At 36.2% G+C, this 25,055-nt stretch overlaps 1 protein-coding gene across 2 annotated transcripts in view; it reads left to right on the top strand.

The window, feature by feature from the left end:
* Positions 1-25,055, top strand: part of LOC140148195 (E3 ubiquitin-protein ligase PDZRN3-B-like) — a 259,712-nt gene that overhangs the window by 224,980 nt on the left and 9,677 nt on the right. For both annotated transcript variants that reach the window (XM_072170055.1, XM_072170056.1), the window contains 3 exons: positions 6,804-6,866; positions 9,126-9,221; positions 23,302-23,439. In XM_072170055.1, coding sequence (XP_072026156.1) covers positions 6,804-6,866; positions 9,126-9,221; positions 23,302-23,439 — 297 coding nt within the window. The remainder of the gene's footprint in view (positions 1-6,803; positions 6,867-9,125; positions 9,222-23,301; positions 23,440-25,055) is intronic.

The raw sequence follows: 25,055 nt of genomic DNA, 5'->3' as shown, positions 1-25,055 counted from the left end.
AATTTATTCAAATTTTTGAATTTGGGAGTTGGGACATCATTCATTTTATCCAGTCAGCAGGTTAAACGCTGACTACACCCACCTACCCACGGCTTATTCAGTGGCCGGCTACTGCCCCTCGATGAGGACGATGCTAAACAAATTATCTCCTTGACGTGCCTTGACACAGGTAAATTCAAGAAAACTGGACGGACGGGCACCGATAATTACAGCATTTGAAGTCTTCACAGATTTAGTAATGTGACACTAGCGGGGCGGCTGCTTATAGGCTAGGGAGTGAGGCTGAATAAGTAGTAGGAGAATTTGCATTTAAAAATTGTTCAGAAGGGTTTGTAATGTAAATAAGGTTGAATTGCAAATTTTGAGTTATTTTTGTAGATGGTACGTGGTTAATTTATAAACAGGGCAAAAAATACCAGTGGGCCTGTTTTGCCTTATATTTACAGCTGTTGTTTACAATGTTTGTTACCTTATAATAGAGAACATTTGTGATATGATTGGGTCTACACTAAGGCCAAAGTCGGCTAGGAATATTAAGAGGTATTTTTAATTTCTAAACCATGTTTTTTGTTTGTTTTTGGCTACTTTGTCAGTGTTTCAACTTGAATATTTCCAACTTTAGCGGGAGTAGAAAAGATGTCACATTTGAGATCATTCTAAAATGAATGTCCACAAAACACAATGATGACTGATATAGGGCTATGGATTTGTACAAAAACTGGATACATTTCAACATGATCTATGAAGAAGTCTCTAATAAAAAAAATAACATGACAACAAATGTTTTATGAAGAAGTGATACAAACATGTCAAAAAAAGGTGCCACTAGTTTGAGTGGTCGGATCTGGCTTTTTACAAATAATTAAGAGCAATAGGAGCTGTAAGAAGGCCACATGTCACAGGGGAAGTTGCCCAAAGGTGTCAAAATTCTCCAAAGATGTCTGAAATTTTGCAACATTTTTTAATGTTACGTAAAGTTCCCCAAAAGTGTGTGAGGTTGCATGACCTATTTGTGCTGCACTGGAAAATTTTTGACAATTTGATGGAATCAGCGCTCACTTTACGCAGCTTGCGCGGGAGTTGAAGCAATTTTGAGTAATTTTGAAAACTTTTGAGCATCTTTTCAGCAACTTTAAGCAATTTTGAGAAAATGTTAAGCAATTTTGTGAAATTTTGAATAACTTTACGCGATTTTGAGAAACTTAAAAGCAACTTTGTGCAACTTACCGCAATTTCGAGGAAGTTTTAAGCAAGTTTGTGAAACTTTGAATAACTTTATACTATTTTGACAATTCTGGACCAATTTGGGCAACTTCCCCTGTGACATAGGGCCTGTAAGAGAACATTCTGATTCTGCAGCTTTAACACGGGAGCACAATTATGTTATGATTCTGAGAACCATGTGTACAATCTCGAGTTGACAAGCTGTATTATTATAGTGGGGACTTTCTTTTTTTGATGTGTTTGATCATGCACTGGTCCTCATCTTGCGAAGCTCAACTCATGAAATCATTCTTTGAAAAATTTGGAAGAAAAGCAAACCTGCAACCACTCACTTGAAGCAGTGTCAAAAGCATATTGGAAAGACGAAATTGATCAAATGATTGAAATGAATTATGAATTAAAAGGGTGGCAATTTAAAAAAAATGGGTTAGTTGAATTGAAACACAAGCCCCTGGGAAATAATTAAAACTTGCATGTAACAAGTCCATTGGGGATTGAGTACTTCTTACAGGTGGAACATAGAGCAGAGGTTGAACTAAACAACACACTTGGACCTGTCATCTGTTGTAGCATATCCAGGGAAGTAAGAGAGAGAGACTCATGTTGTAAAGTAACTCAATACCAGCTACCCCGGATAGAGAAGTACTCTTGCCGAAGCTGAAGGGAACGTGTTTCTGTAAAAGTACTGTATGCTGCGTACGTGGTGCTGTTAGGATTTTCTCATTTTTATGGTTCATTTAGAAGAAGTTTGTGACCTAATGCATAGTGTTTTAGGTAATTAGACTGTCCTCTGGTTACATTCAAACATAATATCTTGGTAATGTTACACCGTCTTGGCTTGAAATCAAAATTAAGCAAAGATTTTTGTTTGCAAAATAGGAACAACAACGTCATCATGTAAAAGAAATTAGATAAAAAGTAGGAGATGTTCTCGTCACAAATGAAATGTAGATTGTGTGTTCAGTAACAGAAGTTCATCCCTTGAGGAGATACAGAAAAACAGGAATATTGATAGCATCTCAAAGCCAATGCAAGGAGAACATGAATGTCAGCAACGATAACCAAAAATAAAACAGAAGAGGACAGAGCCGTTCATTCACCTGACAAATAAGATGTGGAAAATTTCGCAAGCAACCGCAACTGAAATACAGATAAGAGTGTGGTGTGATTTCAAGGATTATCAGGAGGGAGGAGACGGAGGAGTGTGGTTATCACTGGAGGAAGTTCACAGCACTTAGTGAAAGATGATATTTGATGTTTTGAAATTATCCTATAGGCCTTTACTTTTGGAATTGAGCGATGAGATGCTTATATATAGTGGGTGTTGAAGTTACATATGGTTGCAAGGAAAATTACTATTGAAGTGTTTGTGAATATGTTATGTAGAATGAGAAGTTAAGCCACAAAACTTTTCTATAGAAAAGCAAATAAATGTAATTCAGTCAGTTGGGAAATCATATAGGGACACATAGTGGTGATGTCTGCAAGGGCTCATCGCTCATCCCTTTATTGGCTCAGTACCTCAGAGTGCCAGACACACTTTTAATAAAATTGTCCCGTCAATAGAGATACATGTTAGTAAAGTTGAATTTTTGACACAAAATAAATGACTGGGCATAAAAGAAAAAAATTGCATCTTGAAAAGAGATGATTAGATCAATGTAAAAAGAGAAGAGAGAGAGAGAAAGTAGTGTACACCTGAAGGCAAAGCGGTTATCACGGCAATGAACAAAAAAGAAGAAAATAAAGCTATATTCTAGGTATTCCCTTTTAGTGCTTTATTCTAAGGCATCCATAGATCGAGTCACATCCTGTGTTTAAAATGGCTTTGAATAATATACAGATGTGGCGAGGGTAATTGCTTAGTGCTGCTTTGTTGGAATAGCCGCAGGAAACAGAGAAACTATCCCGTTGAATTGTGGATCACACAGGCGTTAGCGCTCACAGCCTGCAAATCTCGGGTCTGTTATTAGTTTTTAATCTGCGCAAAACATGCAAAGGGGGACTAAGCGAGGCAAGATTAATTTTCCTTGAGTTGGTCTGAGAGTAACGCAAGTAGCTAACCAAGTAAAAGGCTGCGATCTGATAACTCATTTACCTACTTTTGACAGGTGCATCATGGGTAAATTATAGGCCAAGAGTCAAATATGTAGGGTTTGTAATATATATTTGAATCTAGTAGAGGAATTGAGAGTGACAGTGGATTTCCTGATTAGGAGTGAAATCCTTAGTGCTTCTCAACAGGTCAGGTGAAAAGAAATTGCTTCAAATTTTTAATTTGAAGCATTGAAACGTAGAGGTTTGATATTAGGAAGAGGTACCGATTAGGCATTTGCCCATCAGCAATAAAACAAAAAGTATAGTTTGGAGATACTAGGTCAAACAGTGATAATGAATCAAATTAGAGCGTGTCTTCAGAATCACCTGAGTACGGCTGTGCAGAAAGCGTGGCCTATGGGTACTTCATGACCTTAGCTAGGTGTGTATTTATTACCTGCATTTTGATTGCAATGGAAAAAGCCTTTCACATGCATAAATGAATAGACAGCAAATGTGCTGTCAATGGGGATTTATGTAACCATGGTAATATATCATTCACCATCATGTGTGGGGAGATAACGTGAGCATCAGGCTTGTGTGCAATTTGCTTTGAAACGAGGAGAGGGAAATGGCAAAAGCATCTTATCACAAGAGAGGTAAAATGGGGAAGTTGTTGTTTATATGCAAGAAAATTGCCAGTGACAGGGGTACGTGTTAGAAACAAGACAGTGGTTATATGAGATATTAGCTCACATGTAATAAACAAGTTGTTTTGTACCTGTTCAACAGGCTCACAGGCTATCCCGTCATTTCCTGCGCAGCCAAGATTATGAACAAAAAGGATCAACTACGTGAAACGTGAACCGATAGTGCAGAGTCAGTCCAAATGAAGGCAGGGGAATTGGACACCCCAAGATATTCATGGTCATTTCCACTAAATAAATCTTGACATCTGCTGGAATTGTTTGTTTGTGTTTTGTTTAGTGTAGGTGGAGTTTCTAATATGTCCTATAATGTCTTGTGTAAGGTGAACACAGTCAAGTGAAGGCGCTAGGGCATTTTTGTGCATTACTTGTTACTATTGAAAACAGACGTATCGATAGGGTGTTCAGATCTTAAACATCGACTGTCGTTAATAAGTTTAGATAACATGTAGTGAACTCAACCCTACGGGCCTTCCCCTATCCACAAAATTGCTACATTTTAACAGGTTTCATCGTAACTCAAACACAAACATGTACAATTGTATTAGTTCTGCCCCGCTTGAATGCCAATTTCGCTTTAGCAATCCAATTCCAAATGACAGCCCCTATCTTGCGAAACTGTCCGATTGGGCCAAGCAAGGCTAGAAAACATCAATATTATCCAGCAAACCTGTCAAAGCTGGGCTCTCGTCTTGAGACTTTCTATCATTTTAAGCTGTGCAACTGGCTGATACCCTCCATTCCAGTATAGGACTGCCTTACCTGTTCACATACAATATTATTATCAAATTTGCGCAAAACATTTTGTCACTTTTTATCATTTTTTTTTGCCATTATTCCGCCATTTCCACTATTTTTCACCATTATAAAATAAGATTCTTTTTGCAAATTACCCAAATTACTTCATTAGATGACCCCAAAAAACAGATACAAGAAAACAAGATGGTTAATAACAGGTCTTCTCCAGGCCATTTTGCTAGCAATCCCCAGTGGTTGGAAAAGTGTGAGCAAAGTAAATGTTGTGTGGTGGGTTTGTTTGAATTGTGTGTTTTCAAATTGCCTGCTGGATTTCCCGTAGGATCAGTGTGAATTACAGAGGGGCAGAAATGTAATTACAGTGGCAATTTGGTTAGCATTGCCCCCTGATCCTCCTTTGAAAAGACTAAATGATGTATGGGACTTTGATACCTGCCATCCAGTTGGCAACAGCATCAACTACTCTAGAAAGTTTGGAAATTATCTCCTAATAATTGAAGTGACATGACACTATAAGTGACACATGATAATTAAAGACATGATAATGCAACTAACAATACAATTTTACCCATTTTTCTATTCTTATGCTATTAACAGCATAAATACTAAATTTCTTCAAAAGTTCAGTACATGTATACAAGTAAAGATTCTTTACAAACAGAACATGGAATTAACAAAAATGTAAATATACAAACCCACATAACTCATAAGGCTAAATAAAATTAATTGTTTGTCTCAGAGCTCACTTGATCTTGAAAATTTAATGCGGTGTGCAGGTTTTAGTTGTTAGAATTTAATTCCAGTTTTCAGTATTTTATGTGTATAGTGAGATAGCCATATAAACATAGATACTCGCCACACAGACTTATTGCGAATCCTAGTATGTATAGTCCATTTTGAGTTCAGAATGTGAATGCTCATCTATCAAGGCACAGTTCTTTAACCCCAATACATTTGCACATTCATTGAATGACCTTTGAAAATTTGGGTACAAAAACTCATACTCTGAAACTTGAGGTCAAATTTGGCACTATATGATTGTTTAATTGAGGTTATTGAACTATGCCAATGAGATGAGGCCATTGTGGTCCATAGTGAATAACATAGATGATCAATGTGGAAACTCCCTGCTGGAACCAAGCAATTGAGCAAATTAAACCTCCATGTTTGTTGTTTGAAATCGTATCTAATCAGCACAACCAGTGTGTGCGACCTAGTAATTAAGTACAAATCGCACCATCTAAAAAAAAGCCAAAAAAAAACCCCAGGTTTCTTGTTTTGGTGTAAAAGGGCGGCAAACCAGCATGGGTATGAAATCCATGTCTCACAGATACAGCTTCTGTGTTTCATTGAAAGCATGTTTACAAAGTTCAAGACGTTTTACTATCCACATTTCTTGTTATAAATATGGCAGCACTTGATTTGATCCAAGTCGCCATGTCTGGACTGTGAGGAGCGCTGTGTGGCAATTTATTAATATCCACTTGCACTTAGCAATGTATCCTTTTCTGCAAATTGGAACAAATTGTAATGTCCAGCCAGGGTCATCATGTATTAAAGACATGGATACTTTTAACCCTTCTCTCTTGTTTTTGTATATTGTGAAAGCCAGTGGCCGAATCAGTTCTTCAGAGGGCCACAAGATGAAATTTGAATCATGCTACGGCTATTCAATTGTATTTCTTATAAACATGACATAACATCCCTTCAAAACTTTCAGTAGCACAGTGGCCGAGCGGAACGGGCTACGACTCATAACCGGAAGGTTGCGGGTTCGAGCCCCGGCAACACCATCGTGTTGTGCCCTTGAGTAAGGCACTTTATCTCGATTACTCCTCTCCACCCAGGTGTGAAATGGGGAGCTGTTATGAATACTGTCCATTGAGCGCCTCCTAAAGGTATGAGCATGCCATTGTATGGCAGCTGACATATTCTAACGACGGCGGAATAAATGTAAAGCGCTTTGGTACATGTTCACACGTGAAAGGCGCTGATACCAACATTTTTTTTTAGAAAGTGTTTAGATAGATATGTTCTAAGTAATCTTATATTTGTTGTGTATCATTGTTTTTGCTACAGGTTGATCCAAATTTCATAGCAGGTGAAGATGGCAGAATAAAGGAAGGAGATCAAATTCTACAGGTGAGCTAAGCCAGCCAAGATTGGAAGAAAAAATGGCTATCTATGTGATAGCTGTTTAAGATTTTCCACAGTTATGTTGGGATTAACAGTCAATGTATTTATAGTTAGGCAGCATAAATATATGATTTCCATTGTTCCAAACCTTGTGCAGTTTTGTGATTAAGACTTGCAACAAAGTTATAACTCTTCCTTACGGTATCTGGAAACCTTTGGTGGCAAAAACACACCAGGCTCAAAAGAGAGTTTATATAGCCTGCACCGGTCATACAGTGGTAAAATGACAAAATTGTAAAATCTTGTTATACCACACCCAAGTATATTCCTCTTGTCAATTCAGTATAGCTTAAGCCTCTATGCGAAGACACATGGGTCTCGAGTTATAAGCAAAGAGGTCATAGGAAGCATTTTGTGCTCCACACATTAACAGAATGCTGAGAGTTTAACCAAAAATGGTCTCAAAATTCAAAATAAGAATAGTTTGCACTATCTAAGATGTCCAAGTCATGGTCAATACGGATTTTGTTAAAAAAACCACCAAAGTAGCTATGGTCATAGCGATTCAGACAAAGTATAATTGCACCATCTAAACAAAATGTTCTCGTTTAATTTTACTAGAGTGATAAAAAAATACAAGCATTCTTCTGATACCAAAATGTCAGTTTTTACTTTAACTGTGCAGGAAGCGCCTAGCGACAGAGCAACTGGATCTACCCAAGAAAAATGTCAAATGTTTCAGACTACATATATAATGTTGCCTATCTTGTTGAATGTATTGAGTTAAGTGAGTGTATTTTGATTGTATCGTGATGGAAAGATTATAGCTCAAACTCTTGCGCAGTTTTATTTGTTTTCTGAAGTCCCAAGTATTTTCACAGCTCTCAGCGAGTTTTGTAATTAATCTTGAATGTTCAGGGTGTCCCAACATAGATGATGCCTTGTAACGATAGTTTATATGCTGTACATTTAATGGTCAGATTTACATTATTGATCAATGAAATGGTGCAGTCATTTTGTGAAAATTTAAGCACAGAAATGGCTTATAGCAGTGCAAGTTTCATAGAAAACCACTCCAAACCAAGAAGACTAAGATGATACATGAACCATCATGCAAATTGGGCTTAGCGGAGCTTTGTTGTAAATCCGGGCGCGTGCTTGTTGATACTGTTTGTGAAGTGTGCAGGTGGGTATAGAGCATGCCATATCGCCCACTGTTCCAACCTCTAGGGAGTTCATCTTACTACACAGCCCCATACATATTGCATAAGGTGTTACAGGATTCAGCCGGGTCTTACGCCTCATGAAGGGGGACAAAACAACAAAAGTTTTTCATATCCTCTGCGACTTGGATGCATACTACTTTGTGAAAGGTTATGAAAAACAAGGATGCATGCATTATAGCAATGAAAAGGAACTTTTCTTTTTCATAGCAAGCATGTTGAGTTTGATTTCCCATAGATTATGGTGGCATAACACACAAGTATCTGGTTATAATAGAACGGTGGAACCTGAACTTGCACTGCTTACCCGACTCGCAAACAAGCTGATAATGAGATGAGAAACATGATGCACCACAGTACAGGAGAGTAAACATCTTGTTTGGCTCTCTAAAACTGACAAAACATATTAGATCAGGTGGATGGGTGCATGTAAGAAGACAGGTACAATGATGCAGATCAGGATTGGGTTTTTGTGTGTAAATATTTTAGTTTGTGTCTATACCAATGAGATATAGGGCACAACTATTTCTACACCAATGAAAAAATAAACTTATATACCTCATTGCAAATAAACATTGAGAAATAAGAAGAGCCAAACTTGCTAAAAAGTGAAATAAATAACAAGATAGTTTGAGTTGATGCACAGTAGCAACCTACTTTTCATGCCTAATATAACGCACATATATCATATGTTTGCATCTGATGTACAAACACAAACTAGAGCTGCTGTGCTTAAATATCAGGAGGCACTAATATCAGGTGACAGTTTGATTACCCAGTTGACCACTGGATGAACTTTGACCTTAACTAGTATAACTAGTATATACTGAGGGAGGCACATCATATTTGTGTTTTAAAAAATGGGTAAAATCCAGGTCTTTATGTTCCAAAATGTGTCTTTACAGAGGAAAATATCCACCTGTATGGGTTAAGTACCTCTCCGATTCTGGAGCAGCAGTTCTTCTGGCCAGCCAATTTTGGTTTGTAGGAAGTTTATAATCTCATTTATTACAAGTATCAGTATCTATTGCTTTGTTTTTAGATCAATGGCGAAGATGTACATAACAAAGATCAGGCGTTGGAATTATTCGCACAACAAGTTGAAACAACAATGCTAGTATGCAGACCTCAACTAAGGGTAAGTTCTTATCTAATTAAAAAATTAAAAACAGTGGTGGGTGTGCATAGAAGAGAAAACTCACTCAAACATGTGTGGGAGAAATATAATATATAGCAAGAATTGTTTTTATTCAGCCCTCTTCATGTTGTTGCAAAGAGCAAAATGCTTCAGATAAAAAAACATGCATCAATTTACAATTCTTGAAGCCGATGCAGAGTAAAATCCTAATTAAAGCGAACAGTGGAAAATACAGTAGGTTTTATTCATAGCTTGCTGTTCCAGGCTGATGTTAAAGCACTAAATAGCCCCAGGAAAATTTAATCATCTTTGAAACATCTAGCGATTTGAAAGTAATCTGGGGTAGACAAGTTGTTTCGTGCAAAAGACAAGGTCTTAGAATTTAATTGCATTATCTATTTCAGAGAAAAAAGTTGGTGAGAGTGAGTTTATAGATGATACATTTGGATGGAATTAAAATGTGTAAAATATTATCAATGTAAAATGGAGTAATATAAGTCAAGAATGAATCCAATTATCGGGTGTGTTGAAAATCACATTAAGAGGTAGGAAGTAGTTGTTTAAGTCTGGAGGCTAGCATTTGATCATACAAAACCAGTTATAAACATCTTTTTTTTGTTTTTAAGGTTTTGTATGGTCTTTGTTAATTAGATGATTTGAAGATACATCTTGAGTTAGAGCAACCATTGTGATCGAACAAAGCTGGTAGAATAAACTGCCAAATTCCTATCTGCATATCATGATATTTTTATTGGCAATCATCACTTGATAGGGTGATGTTCCTCTCATCATGTAATAAGACAGGTGGTTCTGATTCCCTCACACAAAGGCTTTGAATCATAAGAAGACAGACAGGGCTTTGCTCTATAATACAGTTTATTTTATTGAGCCTCAATGCACCATTAAAGTTAATTGCATGTTACCATCAATTTTTTCTCCCTTGATGTCTGATGGTAGTCAAAGGAAGAAGCAGATGGGGCATTGGTTAGAGCCAGACCTCAAGTTTGTTTATTTTACATGGGATAGTGCTTAGGCAGGAAAAAGTCCACAGGGTGTAAAAGAATAACCAAGAGTGTGGTTTTGTCCAAGTCTTTTGTTGTACAGTAAGAATGTGGCTGTGTCTTATACTGGCGTTAGGATAATGAGGACAGCTTGTCTTCTTGTTGGGATAGGATGTATATTGTCTAGTCAAGATTGTGTCTGCTTTAGGTGATGTGATGTGAATAATGTGTACTTATTATTGAAGTTACATGACTGTATTGTTTGTGTAGGTTACATTTCATTTGCAGCAATGTTTTTCTGGTTTTAGTATTAGACAACAAAAAGAACCCTGTTCTATGTGCTCGATTGATCAAGATATGATGTTTACAGAACATTTTGTTGTTACTCTATGCATGTAAAATCAGGTTTTTTGTTGTTGTTGCATAAATTGATTGATTTTGACAGACAAAGTATGAGCAGAGCAAGTAAAAAAATGGTCAGGTCCAACCATAGAACAGGTTTTTTTTTTTTTTTTTTTTTAATAGGAACAGTTTTAATAATAAAGCACATGATCAAGGTGGAGATGTTGATGTAGATCTAATTATGGACAGAAGCACTGGAATAAAGTGTTACATTTACCACCCTTTTTTAAGGTGGCTGTGTACTCTCAGACATGCATGTAGTAAAAGTGCAATAACTTTGTAATTATTCAAGCAAGACATATAAAAGTATACATTTTTATAAAGGCAAGACATCAATAAATCTTAATATAAATACAGATTTGGGGTAAAAACAACAATTATGAAGAAAATCACAAAAAGTGAGTTTTTGGCAATATTTGTTAGGTACATCATAACAAAAAAACACTCTTTCCAAAATATTTTATTTTGTTTTTAGCTCAATCTTGAGGCTCCATTCCAAAAACGTTTTTTTTTATTTTTTTGATATTGGCCTTAGTTTTTGAGATATTGACCATATAAGGCATCAAAATGAACTTTTTAAAATTCACAAACGCCTATTTGCACAAAATGATGCCTAAAATCGGAAATAGACCAAAATATAAAAAAATGAGAAAACCGTTTCTTGAGTCGATCATGCTTTTTACGATGACCATATTTGCTTACCTATAGATGCTGTATCTATTGAGTGATCGTGTACCTAAATCGTCATTTTACCGAGAAAATGAACATTCACATAATGGCCGTCAAAGTTTAAAGTGGTCACATTTTGCCCTTTCATCGAATCTCACAGGAGAATGCGGCAGTTTTCGTTTTTCTACCTTATATTACGTGAACATCGGGTAAATCCACAGCCCGTTGAGAAGTTTGAGCGAAATCCATTCATAACTTGATATTCAAATCGAGGAGAGAACTTGAAAAACCCACATTTTATCAGCTAAAACGGAGCCATTTGACCACTTGAAATTAGTGTTTCCAAAGGATGCGCCACGCATGCAGATAAGCGTCAGCGTATGCGAAGCGTATCTGTGCGTTAACAAATTGCGCGACACGCAGCGCGATGCGTTGTTGCGCACGTGTACCTCGCTGATACAACAAAGATTTTCTCTCTTTAAAATTGCAAACACGAATGAAATAGTGAAATAAAATCCATAAAATAGCGCAGTTGGAGTTTATAAATCTGGATTTTCTTTCCTTGTATTTATAAAAAACATAACAAAGTAACAAATATCAAAAAATCTCAATTTTGCGAAAGAAACAACGTCTTGAGTACACAGCCGCGTTAATGCATGGCTTGTACGGAGGAAATAGCTGATTTTTCCTGATTCAACTTTGAACTAGATTGCCGCTCCAAATAGAGGATACAATGAGGCAAAAGTTTATTGAAAGAGTGTTGGCTATTGCTGGCTTATGTAGGGCACTCATGGCATTAGATGTGAGGTGATTCTATGCCAGAAGTCATCTAATTCATTCTCTGCTACTGTTTCTTTTTTTAGTCTCGCTTGTCTTTGAAGCCATTTTAAGTACCAACAGTGTTGAGTAAGTGAGTAAAGTGTTATAGACTTTGTTGCAATCATGGATACCTTCCTCCCCTTGAAGCTTTTTTGATTTGCTGGACCAGTGTACATTTTAGGGCAGAGTTTGTGTATCACACATTGATCAGGATTGCATGAGGCTCACGGATGGCCACATTGAGTGATTTGGGAAGTCAATGAACTTATACAGCAGCTGTTTGGTTGCTACATACAGTGATTATTGAGAATAACGATGCCAGAAGGAAACCGAAAGAGAGAGACTACTATGACAGAAAGGAGTTAATAATCGGTGCTAGAAGACAAGAGGAAGTTTCACTTGCAAGTGTAAGGTATCTTGGATCGTGTTGGGGTACCCCGGGGTCATGCATGAGGACCAAGTGGGGGCAGCCTGCACTGATTGGCATCATACAGGTAGTGATCCTTAATATATCATTTTGCATGTGCATTGTGTTGCTATTGCCCATGATGTCACATGAAATCAATGGCATTTTGGTAATTGGTTATATAATTTAAAGGTTATGCAATCGTGACAAAAAAGGTAATTAAATGTTGCTCACAGGTGTTGTCTTTTGATAATTGAAGCTCATCCTTTTCTATAAACAAAGGCATGATGTTTACTCCTCGTTAATTCATTGAAGTTGATTGGATTATTGAAGCTTAATAGAAACAAATTATTTGTAGGTGCCTTTGTGTAAACAAATATCAAGCATTGCTAGAAGTGTTTCCTACTTGCAAAAAAACACTTGATTCTCCTTCAATTCTTTTTTTTTTCAAATTTATTTCATCTTTTTCTCTCTTTCAGTTGTGTTTTGTTAGAACAGTACAATGAGTATATCTGTAATGTAGTCAAACAAATCTGTGCTCTTTTGTTACAATTTTCCCCAAGTCTATTGCTGTAGGAAGAATTAAAATGCTCTAAAGCAGCATTTTGTCAACATTTGGTGTAAACAGAAACAAAGATGTGCAATTGTGCATTCTAATAAATGGCAGAACCCTGTAAGGGTTGGCAAAGAAAATGTCTTGAAAGATTGAAACATTTCTTGTAAGGGTTACTTTCAGTGCGAATTCAATTCACTACTAAGGGTGAGATTTAAGATCATTGGTTTATGAACTCAACCTTTGTTATAAATCTATAATTCAGCAACCTCAGCTGTTATCTTACCCTGCCCCCCCCCCCCCACCTGTTCTTAAAGATAGGAAGCAGTGTTTGTATATCCACACTGCTTGCAAGTGGCTAATGCATTGACTTTCATATGACAGCAATTTCTGCCAAATTGCCTACCACATTAATTTATACATGCTATCTTCAGTAGATAGCAGATATTAGCTACAAATTCATTCAGCTGGAAAACAAACTTTAACCAGTTTTCTTCTGCAAGTTATGCTCAAAATAAGTTAATTTGATGCAAATGATGTAAAATAGATTACCATAATTTATTATCATGCTATAGCTATATGATAGATGGCCTTGCTGTGTCTGTGGATCAAATTGATACAGGATAGTTTGTGTCAATTTATCACGCTACAAATGATGCACACAAAACATGTTGGGACAATATTAAAGCAAAAACGCACCATTAAGAGTCCTAATTTATTATCTGCTTGTGAATGTTTCACTAATGCAGTTTTGATCAATTATTGTAACGACCTGTGAAGAGCATGTGCTAGACTTTGTCCAACTATTTATTACACAGATAAATCATATCCTATGTTGTTTGAGCCGTAGACATCTTGTTGTAGCTTGTTTCTCCTATTACATTGTAATGATATTATACTTGTACCTTCATGCAAGCTTTCTTTCACAAAGGTCACCGCTATTTGGTGGTAACTGTTTTTAGCAAATTTGTACCATAAATTAGCGAGAATAAATTGCACAGCAATTATATGGTCTATTAAATCGATGCACACACTTCCAAAAAATAATATTTGATCAAGCTTTCCCTGCTCGGCAGATAGTACATTGGGCTCTTCCATTTAAAATCCACACTACCCCTGTGGAAGATTTTGGAAATATCTTCCACAGGGGGAGTATGTTTTTCAACTGTAATTGGTCAGGGTTAGTGATTTAGAAACCCATACTCCCTCTGCATTATAGCTTTTCCCATATCTGCCACAACTGGAGTGAGTATTTCAAATGGAAGGTACCCAATTGTCTATTCTATTCAAAACTCATACTCCCACTGTGGAAGACTTTAGCTAAATCTTCCACAGGGGTAGTGTGGATTTTATATGGAATAGCCCATCTAATTAAAGATGACTTCTTCCTGTAAAAGTCAATTCAAACATAGTATTACTACTCCCGTTTTATCACACAGAAAAGGCGTTGTTTGACATTTGAGTATACTTTTTATGCTTAGCTGAATTATAAATGAGCAATTTTTTGTTACATTGCATCGAATTACTGAAGAGCAGATGTTGAAATAATGGATAACATTTTGCTGGTAGGTTAATACTAATATGCACAAATTTAAATGTGACACATGTATGGCGGATTTTCTTTCTTTATCATTTGAACAGTTAAAAACTGGTTGCAATCATATTTTTCTAGCTGCCTAAATTAAAGTTGCTGTAACGAAGCAATAAATCATAGTCAGCCACTAGTAAAGGTATAATATAACATTTAATATTTTTGGTAATATAAAATCAAAATGTAATATTTTGGTAATATAAAGCCCCATTTAATGTCGATCTCTTCTCCAGATTCTACATTTCTGGGTAATCCCAATTTCTCTTTTAATTTGGCCAGTTGTGAGCAATTAATCTTGGTCAGCCGAAACAATATCAGCCATTAAAAAGCAATTTGTCATCTGTTAAGCATGCCTGAAATGCTTGAGGAATGATTGTGGTTGAAGTGATAGTCCTGATGAGGAATGCTTCTAAGCACTTCATTTTGCTAAAGCGCTGTCTAAGTACCTGTTATGTTATGTTCTATAGGCCAGGGGGCACTCAACATTAATTTTGGTAGGGATGTGCAACGTGGAACGCCAAATTTTGATAACTCGGAACTGATTTTCCGGCAAAATTTGGGACTTCTGAATTGAATTTCAACATTTTTTGTTTGGTCTTGTGAACTGAAGTTATAGGTTGTAGAGAACTAAAGAACTAAATGAACTGGAGCATGATCTCATAATCCGGAACTACCGGTGAGCCTGAAAATGGGACCCTTGACTGCTGCACATACCAGTACCACCTTTACATATCTGTGTCCCCTCCTCCTCACAGATCTACAGGCTATTAATATCAAATAATGATATAGAAAACATCCATATGTGAAACAGTTCTGGATTTGGTCATACTTTCATTGCGAAGGTCCAATACATCCCTTGGATTGGGCACTATAGGCTTTTTTGTTTTGCATATTGTGACCTTTGAAACAAAACTGTAATTTCGAAAGGTACCAGATATTTATGGCTGCTCAAGTTCATGAAAATGTTGTGTGCTTTAGCACATCATTGGTGGAATAAGGTGGTGATTCCATGACTCTGTGCATTGCGATGGGGGATTAATCATGACCCCATAACTTATCAATATCATCTAGCCGGAGGCAAGAATTCCTGTTAAATTTCTCAACCAATCAGCGGAAATACATGGGTAAAGTATTCTTGGGAAGGGCAGATTGATTATTTATTGCACGGACGGACGCAACAGCATTGTAATTACGTGTAGCAAAGGAACACGCATCCAACACTCTAAATCAGCCTAGCATTTTAAAAGGGTGTGAGAGAGGTTCTTAGTCCTGCAGGGCATACCTGCCGTGAATATTTACCAATACACTCACAAGAACATTCAAGAATTGATGGTTTTTAGCTCCCACTTACACTTCGCCTTGCCCAAAAGCCATTATAAGAAGAGGTTCCAAAATTACTATGACATTAAAAGGACCTCATTGAAAGCATGTATGTATACATGCAACTATATAAAGATCAGTATGGTGACTGCTATAAATGAAAAGTGTCCTCAAGAATTGTTTTCAAACCATCATAATTTTTGTGTGAAATCCATTAGAAAAAATAGTTAAAGGCATGTTTCTTTGTGTATGGCCTACATAATTTTAAGCTTTCAAGTTAGGTGAACTTTTCGGGATACAGGATTTCGAAATTCACTTGTACTGTAAAACAGCTTGTAATCTCCAATTATACTCATGTTAATTCAAATGGGAACTGAGGTAAACTGGCATTGAGTGGGAATGTGTCAAGTATAGAGATAATGTGGCCAGATACATGCATACACTGAATAGGTGTTAACCCCATGAGAACTAGGCCTACCTGCCGATTGGCTAAAAAGAAGTTGTCATTATCAATCGGACCAATCAGCAACATTGTTAGAATCATTTCACCACACAAAAAAATTGGGGTGAATTATTTGCAAAGCTCCATTCTGATTGGTGATTAAAGTGAAGATATCATGTAATTGACCAATCAGAGGCAATGTTAGATCGGCAGGTAGTGCTCAGTGGGTTAAATAATGAACTGCTGCTACAGCTATTGTCATAGAAACTAGGAACTATATAGCTTTGGATTTGTTGCATTGTATAGGAAAAACGTGTTTATGTTTGATATATCAGGCCCATAGCCAGGCTTCCTCAGGCCCGTATCCAGGCTGACTCAAATCATTCCAAGCAGACAATGGTGAGTGCTTTTGCAGACAAGGCAAATTGACACAAAGCACCACTGTTTGCACTTGTGTAATGCACAGGGTATCTGAGAGTTAAGTCCCCCCTGAAAAGATTTGTTTCAAGTATTATAGTAACCATGTTTTAATTACTTGCTATCCACCCATCTAACAGACCCACATGCTTTCAATTTTATGTGTTATCCTCAATAAAAGAGATTCTGAGGAAAGTGGTCCGATCCGATTATTCCTCCAGATAGGACAAATCGCATGTCTTGAGCTCCTGATTTTTACTCCGCCAACAAATCTCCACTGCTGATGTAATTATTCTCATGATTGCCATGTTAGGATGAGAGAGGATGGGGTTGCTAGGAGCTAGGACGTACGGTACGAAATAGTAGCATCTTTAACTGTTCTTGAGAATCTTGTCTAGGGTTGAGATTTTGAAGTTGATGAGATAGATTAGAAGTGGCAGTCGTAAACAGATTGAATTTCATGATCAAGAACTGCGCCAATTATTTCCATGAGTGAAAATTTGTGAGTGCATGTATATGGATGAGAGGGGGACAGAGAAGGGGGTTTGATAGATGACTTTCAATCAAGTTTGTGCAAATATGGCCTGCCGTTTCAAAATAAGGTGAAATGACAGAATTTGAAATGTAATACTTCTCATTCTGCATTTATAGAGTTGAATTTCAAACACTGTTTTTTTCATTATGAATAGAGTACAGAAAATGTAGTATTCAATTTTGCTTTTATCTTCTTTTATTTTTATTTTTTAATAATTCAGTTGGCATTGCCAATGTTTAAATCTCTTGTAGGTTGCTCTAGGCACGTCAGCTGATCTGAGCATTGAAAAGACGGCTGTCCAGATATGACTCTTAAGTTTCAGAATAGCTGGCCAATAAAAAGGAGTAGCTGGTCGATGAGGCAGAACCAGTGAGGCCAAAAACCAAAGCGAGGTGGGAGATTTGCAGAAGGGGTGTCCTTTCAATAACCAACAGTCAAAATGACTTGTGGGATTAATATCCAAGTGTATTTTAGGAAAGTTAAGCACATTTCTACCAGGGGCCTCGGGTCATGCATTGTGGATGTCAAAGGTCAAATGTATGAGGTCATTTAGAGGTCAAATTAGGAAAGTGTCAATAGTATTTTAGGCGAAATCAAGTTTAGCTCGAATATATGTGATTCAAACTTGATGCACTTAATTCATGCTGAATTTGAGGCCCTGTAAACAATTGAGAACATTGAGGGAATTAAGGCACCTGTGTTAGATTTGCTTTAAAGCAGTGCCAGTGTCTATAATGAGACCGCAAGCCCTTGTTATCTGACGGAATCACAACAATTTTAATATGTATTCTGCTGTGTCATCACCATCACCACAAAACCTTGTAATAGGATTTGGGCATGCTTGAAAATTTCATTTCATCAGAAGTTTCTTTATTGGTATTCATGATGTAAATTGAGAACAAGCTTGCACAAATAGGATAAATCAGTAATGGCTTGATGATAGATGAAAATTTAATTGTGCTACAATGTACAAATCTGTCCAGGCTCTGTGCAGATAAAACGGGTTTATTTTGATATTGTACTTCAAGGGGGAACAGTTGGGAAAATAACCGATAGAAACAAAAATCATATTTGGGATTATTGGGGTACCAAAATAAATCATGATTATCAGCTGACGAAGCATCGCCTAACAACTACATGTTTTGTATAAATTGATGATCTAACTTTCTAAGGTTGTATTATTGTATTGTTTTCCAAGATAATAAGAGGTGAAAAAATAACATAAAAATTCATTAAGTTCAAAACTTTTTATTTAATCAGAAATGGTTCACACACAAGTTGCTCAAGTACATTCATGAAATGAATTTAATAAGCAACCATATCACATGCGGAGTGATCTTCAGCTGGATGCAAACTCCTCCCAGCCTTGTGGTTCAGGATAAATTGATAAAGGTGTTGAAATTAAGGGTAGGCAAGCTCCTATAGGGAGGGAGTACCTAAAAACAAGAAATTTCTGACAATGAAAATGAACAATAGGGATACTGTCAAAATGTATCCCTTCCTCAAAATCATAGGAAGGGGACCGCCACTGCTTAGAGCAAATTACAATGTGCATAAGTTATGCTCTCTGTCAGTTTGCATAATGCCTAATTCACTGGCCTTTTCCTTTGCATTATTATCAAGTTCAAGTTACATAAAATTCCTGCCCCACGTTTTAATTTGTGTCCTCCCATGTGCAACCAAGGCTGATTTTATTAGCAATGTACCCGGCATTTTGATATCGGTGAATTTGATTCAAGAATACAAGTTGTCTGTGCAAGAGCGAGTTGGTCACTGAACTGCATCTTCCTGCGGCATCATAATGCAGTGAGTCAAAGTATTAACTGCACGTACCCTAGCATTGACAGTGATGGCAGTTGTTGTTTAAGCTGGCTGCAAATTGGATTAAAAACAGTGATTGCAATTTTGTGCATCATGAGACACCAGGAGCTGTGAGATTCCGGAACCAATGAGTGCTAAAAGATTTAAGTAAACTATTACGGTTACGATAGTCTAGTCTGTATGCCTGGCCTCATGATGCTCAGATTCTTTATGAAAATAATAATTTTTATAAAAAGTAACAAAGTATGGATTAATTGGCTCAATCAGTACATGTTACTGTATCATGTTTAAAGGGTATTTGCAATTTATTTGCTGGATTTTGTTTCTGTTTTATTGTGAATTAAACCCAATTTTGTATTTGTAGTAGTGAGAATATTTAAAATGATTTGTGGGTTTATTTTAGATTTCTTGAGAATGAAAATTTGTATTGGGGTAAATGTTGCTATATGCAGATGTATACATGGTGATATCAATATTGATATAACTTATCAGTAAATATTTTTTTAACATTTTAAACATCTTTTGATTTAAACAAAATGTGATCATAACATTCAAATGGTAGGTTAATATATAAAGGTCATAAAAACATGTTAAAAAAAATTTTATATGAAAAACACTATAGCAACATTTTTAAAAATCTGTTCAAAATGTTGTCTTAAATTTTTTATTGACGAACATTGATGCAAAATATTCCGTCAACAAATATGTTAGAATGTTTTGCAGCAAGTTACAAAAATGTGTTTGTATTTTATTAAAATATTTTATACCCTTTTTATAAACCTGGCATTTAAACATTTTCTGTAAAACGTTTTGTGTTTGCCAAGATTGACATTAGACAAGGACAGTGTGTGATTCCTTGGGCGTTAGTGCTTACCATTTGTTTCTGCCACAGAATCCAAATATTGAAACCTGTCTGCGGTAAAAATCCCAACTACGATATAAGATATTGCTTGTATGCCCTTTAATTATCATCAATAAGGTTCTTCACAAAGTCTTAATACCTAAGGATATTATGATAATCTGCTAATGCAAATAATTCTGATATTAGTTGACACAAAGATGTGCTTCCTATTCGCAGATTAATACTAATAACACAGTATGCCCCTTGTTGGATTGAGGTTTAGCTCTTCTCTACATGCTTCATCTTTTCATCAGTATGAAGTTATTACATGTTCAGTTCTTAGGGAAGCAGTTGGATTTACAGCAAGAAAAACATGTCGTTTCCTCTTTTCGTAGGCTTGAACATTTATTAGTTTGCGCGAAATGTAACGGCGCTACACACTGCGTAATTGCGATTCGACTGAATGCAATTTTACAGCTGGTTTTATTTTTAATAACTTGAGCAAATGTGGTGGTGTAAAAAGAGAAGAATGGCTCGGAGGCATCAAGAAAATTGTGACCATTGTACACACATATTGGCTCGGTACAGGCTTCAAAGATGCCGGCCGACCGGCGTTTTAGTTTTTTTAGGTTAGTGAGGAATTCACATAGGCCCTATGTGCATAAATAGCTACAAAATAGACAGTGTGATGATGTTATATAGGGTTTAATCTCTGCCATTGACACAAACATTGTGTACATAAACAAATACAAGGTCATGGCAATGCTTTAACTACATCACTTAAATACATTGATTTTTAAAGTTTACGTTGAAAGTGTACTTGATCATGTTTCTAGAGACTGGGGAAAATTGTACAAAACCTATTTTTGCTCCTTCTAAGAGCAAACGTTATTAATACCTGTAGGAGGCATTGGGTAATAGGTTGTGTGCTCTGAATGAGATCCAAAACACGATATATTGATTCAAATCGGAACAGAATGCTTCAAATCCAGGTTGCCATGGAAACCAGCATGGTTGCTATAGCGTGTTTAATGGATGCATGCTTTTATCAAGATAAAAGATTTTTTTGCAGAAAGGTTAAGAGGAGACGGAATACAACATACATGCATGGATGTGATGTGGACTGAGTTTTTAAGCTTGATTTTGTTTAGATTAACCATGCAATATTCATGCCATGTATGGTGTTTATGTTTCCAACAGGGTTCCAAATAAGCAGGAACCTGCTGAACCGCAAATGCCCCTGGTTCACATGGAAATCTTCTTCATGGCTAACTTCATGGCAATTTTTTATTGAAAATTACAAAGGCACAATCATCTTCTTCAGAACAGCATAATTTAATTGTTTTGCTCTGAATTTGACCCAGGTTAATATGAAATTGCCACTGGTTCAAGACAAAGACACATGAAGCAGGAGCAATTATCAAAAGAATATTTTATTTTGACTCCTAGTTTTCAATTCAATAGAATTTACATTAATTGTGAAAAAAAGTGTGGTTAAAAGATGAAATGAATTTGAATGAAGCAAGCAATGATAGAGTGCTAAGTCGCACAAAATGACTGACAACAGCCCACACAATTTCATTACTAAATCTTCTTCGTGTTTACTGAATATTTGAAAGTTTTTGTTTTTTTGGGTGTTTTTTTTTTCGCATCAAAGAAATAAAAAGATTGAATGAATGGTTGGATGAATAATTTGCATTTGATGGTTCCCATCAAAAGAGTTACTTACTGTCAAAAGCTTTTAGAAAGATGCAAATCACAAGAAAACAAGTCTGAGAGCTCAATTTTCTGAATTATTTTGTTTGACTTCTTTTTAATATAATTCATTTATTTGTAAGAATAGGAAGTAATGCAGTAATTGTGACAGAATTAAATCTTTTCTTTTTCATATAATACATAAAATCATATTAAGGATTAATAGTAAAATGCATTTCACTAGGAAAGGAAGCACGGTTTACCACACTAGCATTAGGCCTATATGTGACGTGTCATGTCAAAAGGAGACACTTTTGGGCAGGTTATCAATTTTGAGGTTTTTACATATCTTAAATAAAGAGATATTTTGCTCCACAACACCGTTTTTCCTAATGAAATCGGACATTTCTAAGCGAAGATATTGAGTTCGTAAGTTATGGTATCATAAAATTGGAAATTGAGATATCGGCCTTTCAAAATTTTATTGACAATGTTGAGAGTAGGAATTACCTTGAAAAATGTCTCAAAAAATACAAGATACAAGTTATATTCCAGTCTGAAACTATCAGACAATATTTTAAACATTAATAACGTCACAAATTCACAACAAACCCAAATTGTGAAAAAATCACCCCGGGCAGATTTTTGGCTATTTCTCCATTTACGATTCTGCCCAAAAGTGTCTCCTTTTGACATGACTCGTCACATATTACGTAGTTCACAACTTGCTATGTGATTGGTTTCACGAATCTGCACTTCCGTACATCATGAAATCATATCACCTCAAAATGAATGTGATAATGGATATTTTGCTGCCACCCCACTGACACTGAAAAATCACTTAAGCAACATGACGTACATGCAGAGGATAAAAAGAAAGCTAGCTTGAAAATTACTTCATCAGCAGAGCATAACCAAACATTGGATTCCATGAAGATTTTATGAGAGAAAAGAAATATTAGAAATTGAATTAGAAAAACAGTCTAATAATAGTGAAGCTTGAAATGCTTACATTTATACAAAAGCACTCAACAAGATGTTAAGTTAGTATTTTATACTTATATTCAGATTTCATTGTCTGGTTTATTCCGATAAGTGGTAATAGTCTTAAATGACAAAAAGAAATCTAGAAACAATGATACTAGAGATTTTGGTTTTGAGCACAGGGCTCATGAGAACGTATCTTGTTGAAGCTGAGATTTGTAAAAGGAGGAGAGGGGGTGATTGGGAGAACTGTTACATGAGAGTATCCTCATCAATTGTTTATAAATGATGCTTGAAATGTGATCGGAGTTTTCATACTGAGTAGGGAAAAGTCCACCAAGAGAGATTACAAATATATTTTTGTTAGGATGAGTGCTAGAGTTGATAAGTCTCTAATTGATAGTCTCACTGATCCATCCCAGTTAATGATTATAACATTTAGCATACGGATGTCCCTCATATCAGTCAACTTGCCAATATAAGATAAATTTAAAAAAATCAAATTTGAAAATAATTTTGCTGTATTCATATAAACTTTGAAGGATACTGACCATACCTATTTTGATTTGTTTGTTTCTTTTCAGTTGGAAGACTGTTTGTACGATGAACGCAATGCTCTATTAGATGATCTTCAATTAGACATGCTAGAACAGACGCATCAAGAAGCCATGCAGTTCACATCTCTACTAGAACAAGATGATGATGATGATGACGATGATGATGTAAGTATACAGTTTATTTACAACTTGAAATCCAAAGATTTCAGTGCCAAGGCAGTGAGCTGCCACTCCACCCCAGTACCAAGGTAGGGAGCTGCCACTCCACCCCCCCATGTTGTCCCTTCCACTGCCAGCCCTTATAACTGTGTGGAATTGTCTATCCAGCACACACTCTTTCTTTATTATTGGGTTATTTGTCTTGCCTGACATTTAAACCTCAATCATTGTTGCCCCGGTCCACCGATGTCTTTTCTTGTAAAACAGAAAAAGTACAAGTTAAAATATACTGAGACAAGAATAGAAACAGGCAGGTCATATGTCTTTTACCTCTTTTAAACCTATATATGCTGCACTTGATTTGATAGTGACTCCTTCATCTGTATTGGTCTATTTCTCCCATTTTTACGGTATGCTTATATAGCATATGTGTTCATCCATATTGAAAACTGTAATTCACTATGAACTGTTACGAGGCGGAGGTTTATTTGAAATGAACAATGGTTCTATTTTGACATAGATATTGAAGTTGACTAAGATGCCTTTGAGGGGGTTCACAATGTCTGCTTTATTGCCTAATATAAAGTGGCATGCTCAGCTGCCCAGTAAAAGAACATCACTTTTGTTTTCCATCATCAAGGCTTGGTGACAATAACCGGACTTTCTATGATATGCGTGCTTTGGATTTCGAGCTGATACACATGCATTTTTCACAGACCATGTTGATGGCAGCAAGTGGCGTTTCCTTTTGCCAATTTTGGAAATGCATTTTAAAGCAATTTGAAGTCATTTGCGTGAAAATGTTATGTAGTTGAGGGTCCTATGTAATAATAAAGTGAAGTAGGGTTTTAGTATAGAATTAAACATGGCAATTGACTGTTCTAGACATAAAATCTTACATTGGTTTTCATAAAAAAACCTTTTACTACGATTTTACAAATGAAATGCATTACTGACAAGTCACAAATACTAAATGTTAGAAGAAAAAGAAAAACTTCCATTCCATCAGGCAGTCAAAATGAGTCTTCAGTAACAAATGTGATAAAATCTTGACCATGAAGACTACAAGTTGGCTATTTCAATTTAGTCTATTCTATACCTGTTCCAAGATGAATTGTTGTTTAATGTGTTAACTAGTCCATTAGTGAAACACACTTGACTCTATAAATGATAGGTGAGATACCAACGTATGTGTCAGTTAGCATCTTATTGGCTAGTGATTTATTTCTCTCATTTAAAGAGCTTTAATACATCCCACCATTGTGGTATATTAGTGACATGATTCGGCAGGACAGGAGCACTCAACACCTCACTGCTCAATACCTGATGAAGGGAATTGAAACATGCCAAGAATTCTCTTAATTGTGCCTTCTTTGTAAACAAGTATTTGAGGCATGCAGTTAAGGATGTGGAAAATGGTTCGTAAGACAGTAAATAGTCCAGGCTGGTGTTGGATACAAATATCATTGGTCTATCATTGTATACCTTTGCTAGTCAACATGCTACTATTATAGCTTTACATATAAAACTAGAGTCTTCACAAACAGACTACTATTAATGGAGTACCTTGTGCATTGATGTGAAGGAAATGGTCACAAATCCAAGAAAATGCTCTCATATCA

This window comes from Amphiura filiformis, chromosome 3 (genome assembly GCF_039555335.1).
Source record: "Amphiura filiformis chromosome 3, Afil_fr2py, whole genome shotgun sequence".
NCBI lineage: Eukaryota > Metazoa > Echinodermata > Ophiuroidea > Amphilepidida > Amphiuridae > Amphiura > Amphiura filiformis.
The sequence above is the reverse complement of the archived record's forward strand: the minus strand, read 5'-3'. Positions and strand labels throughout refer to the sequence as shown.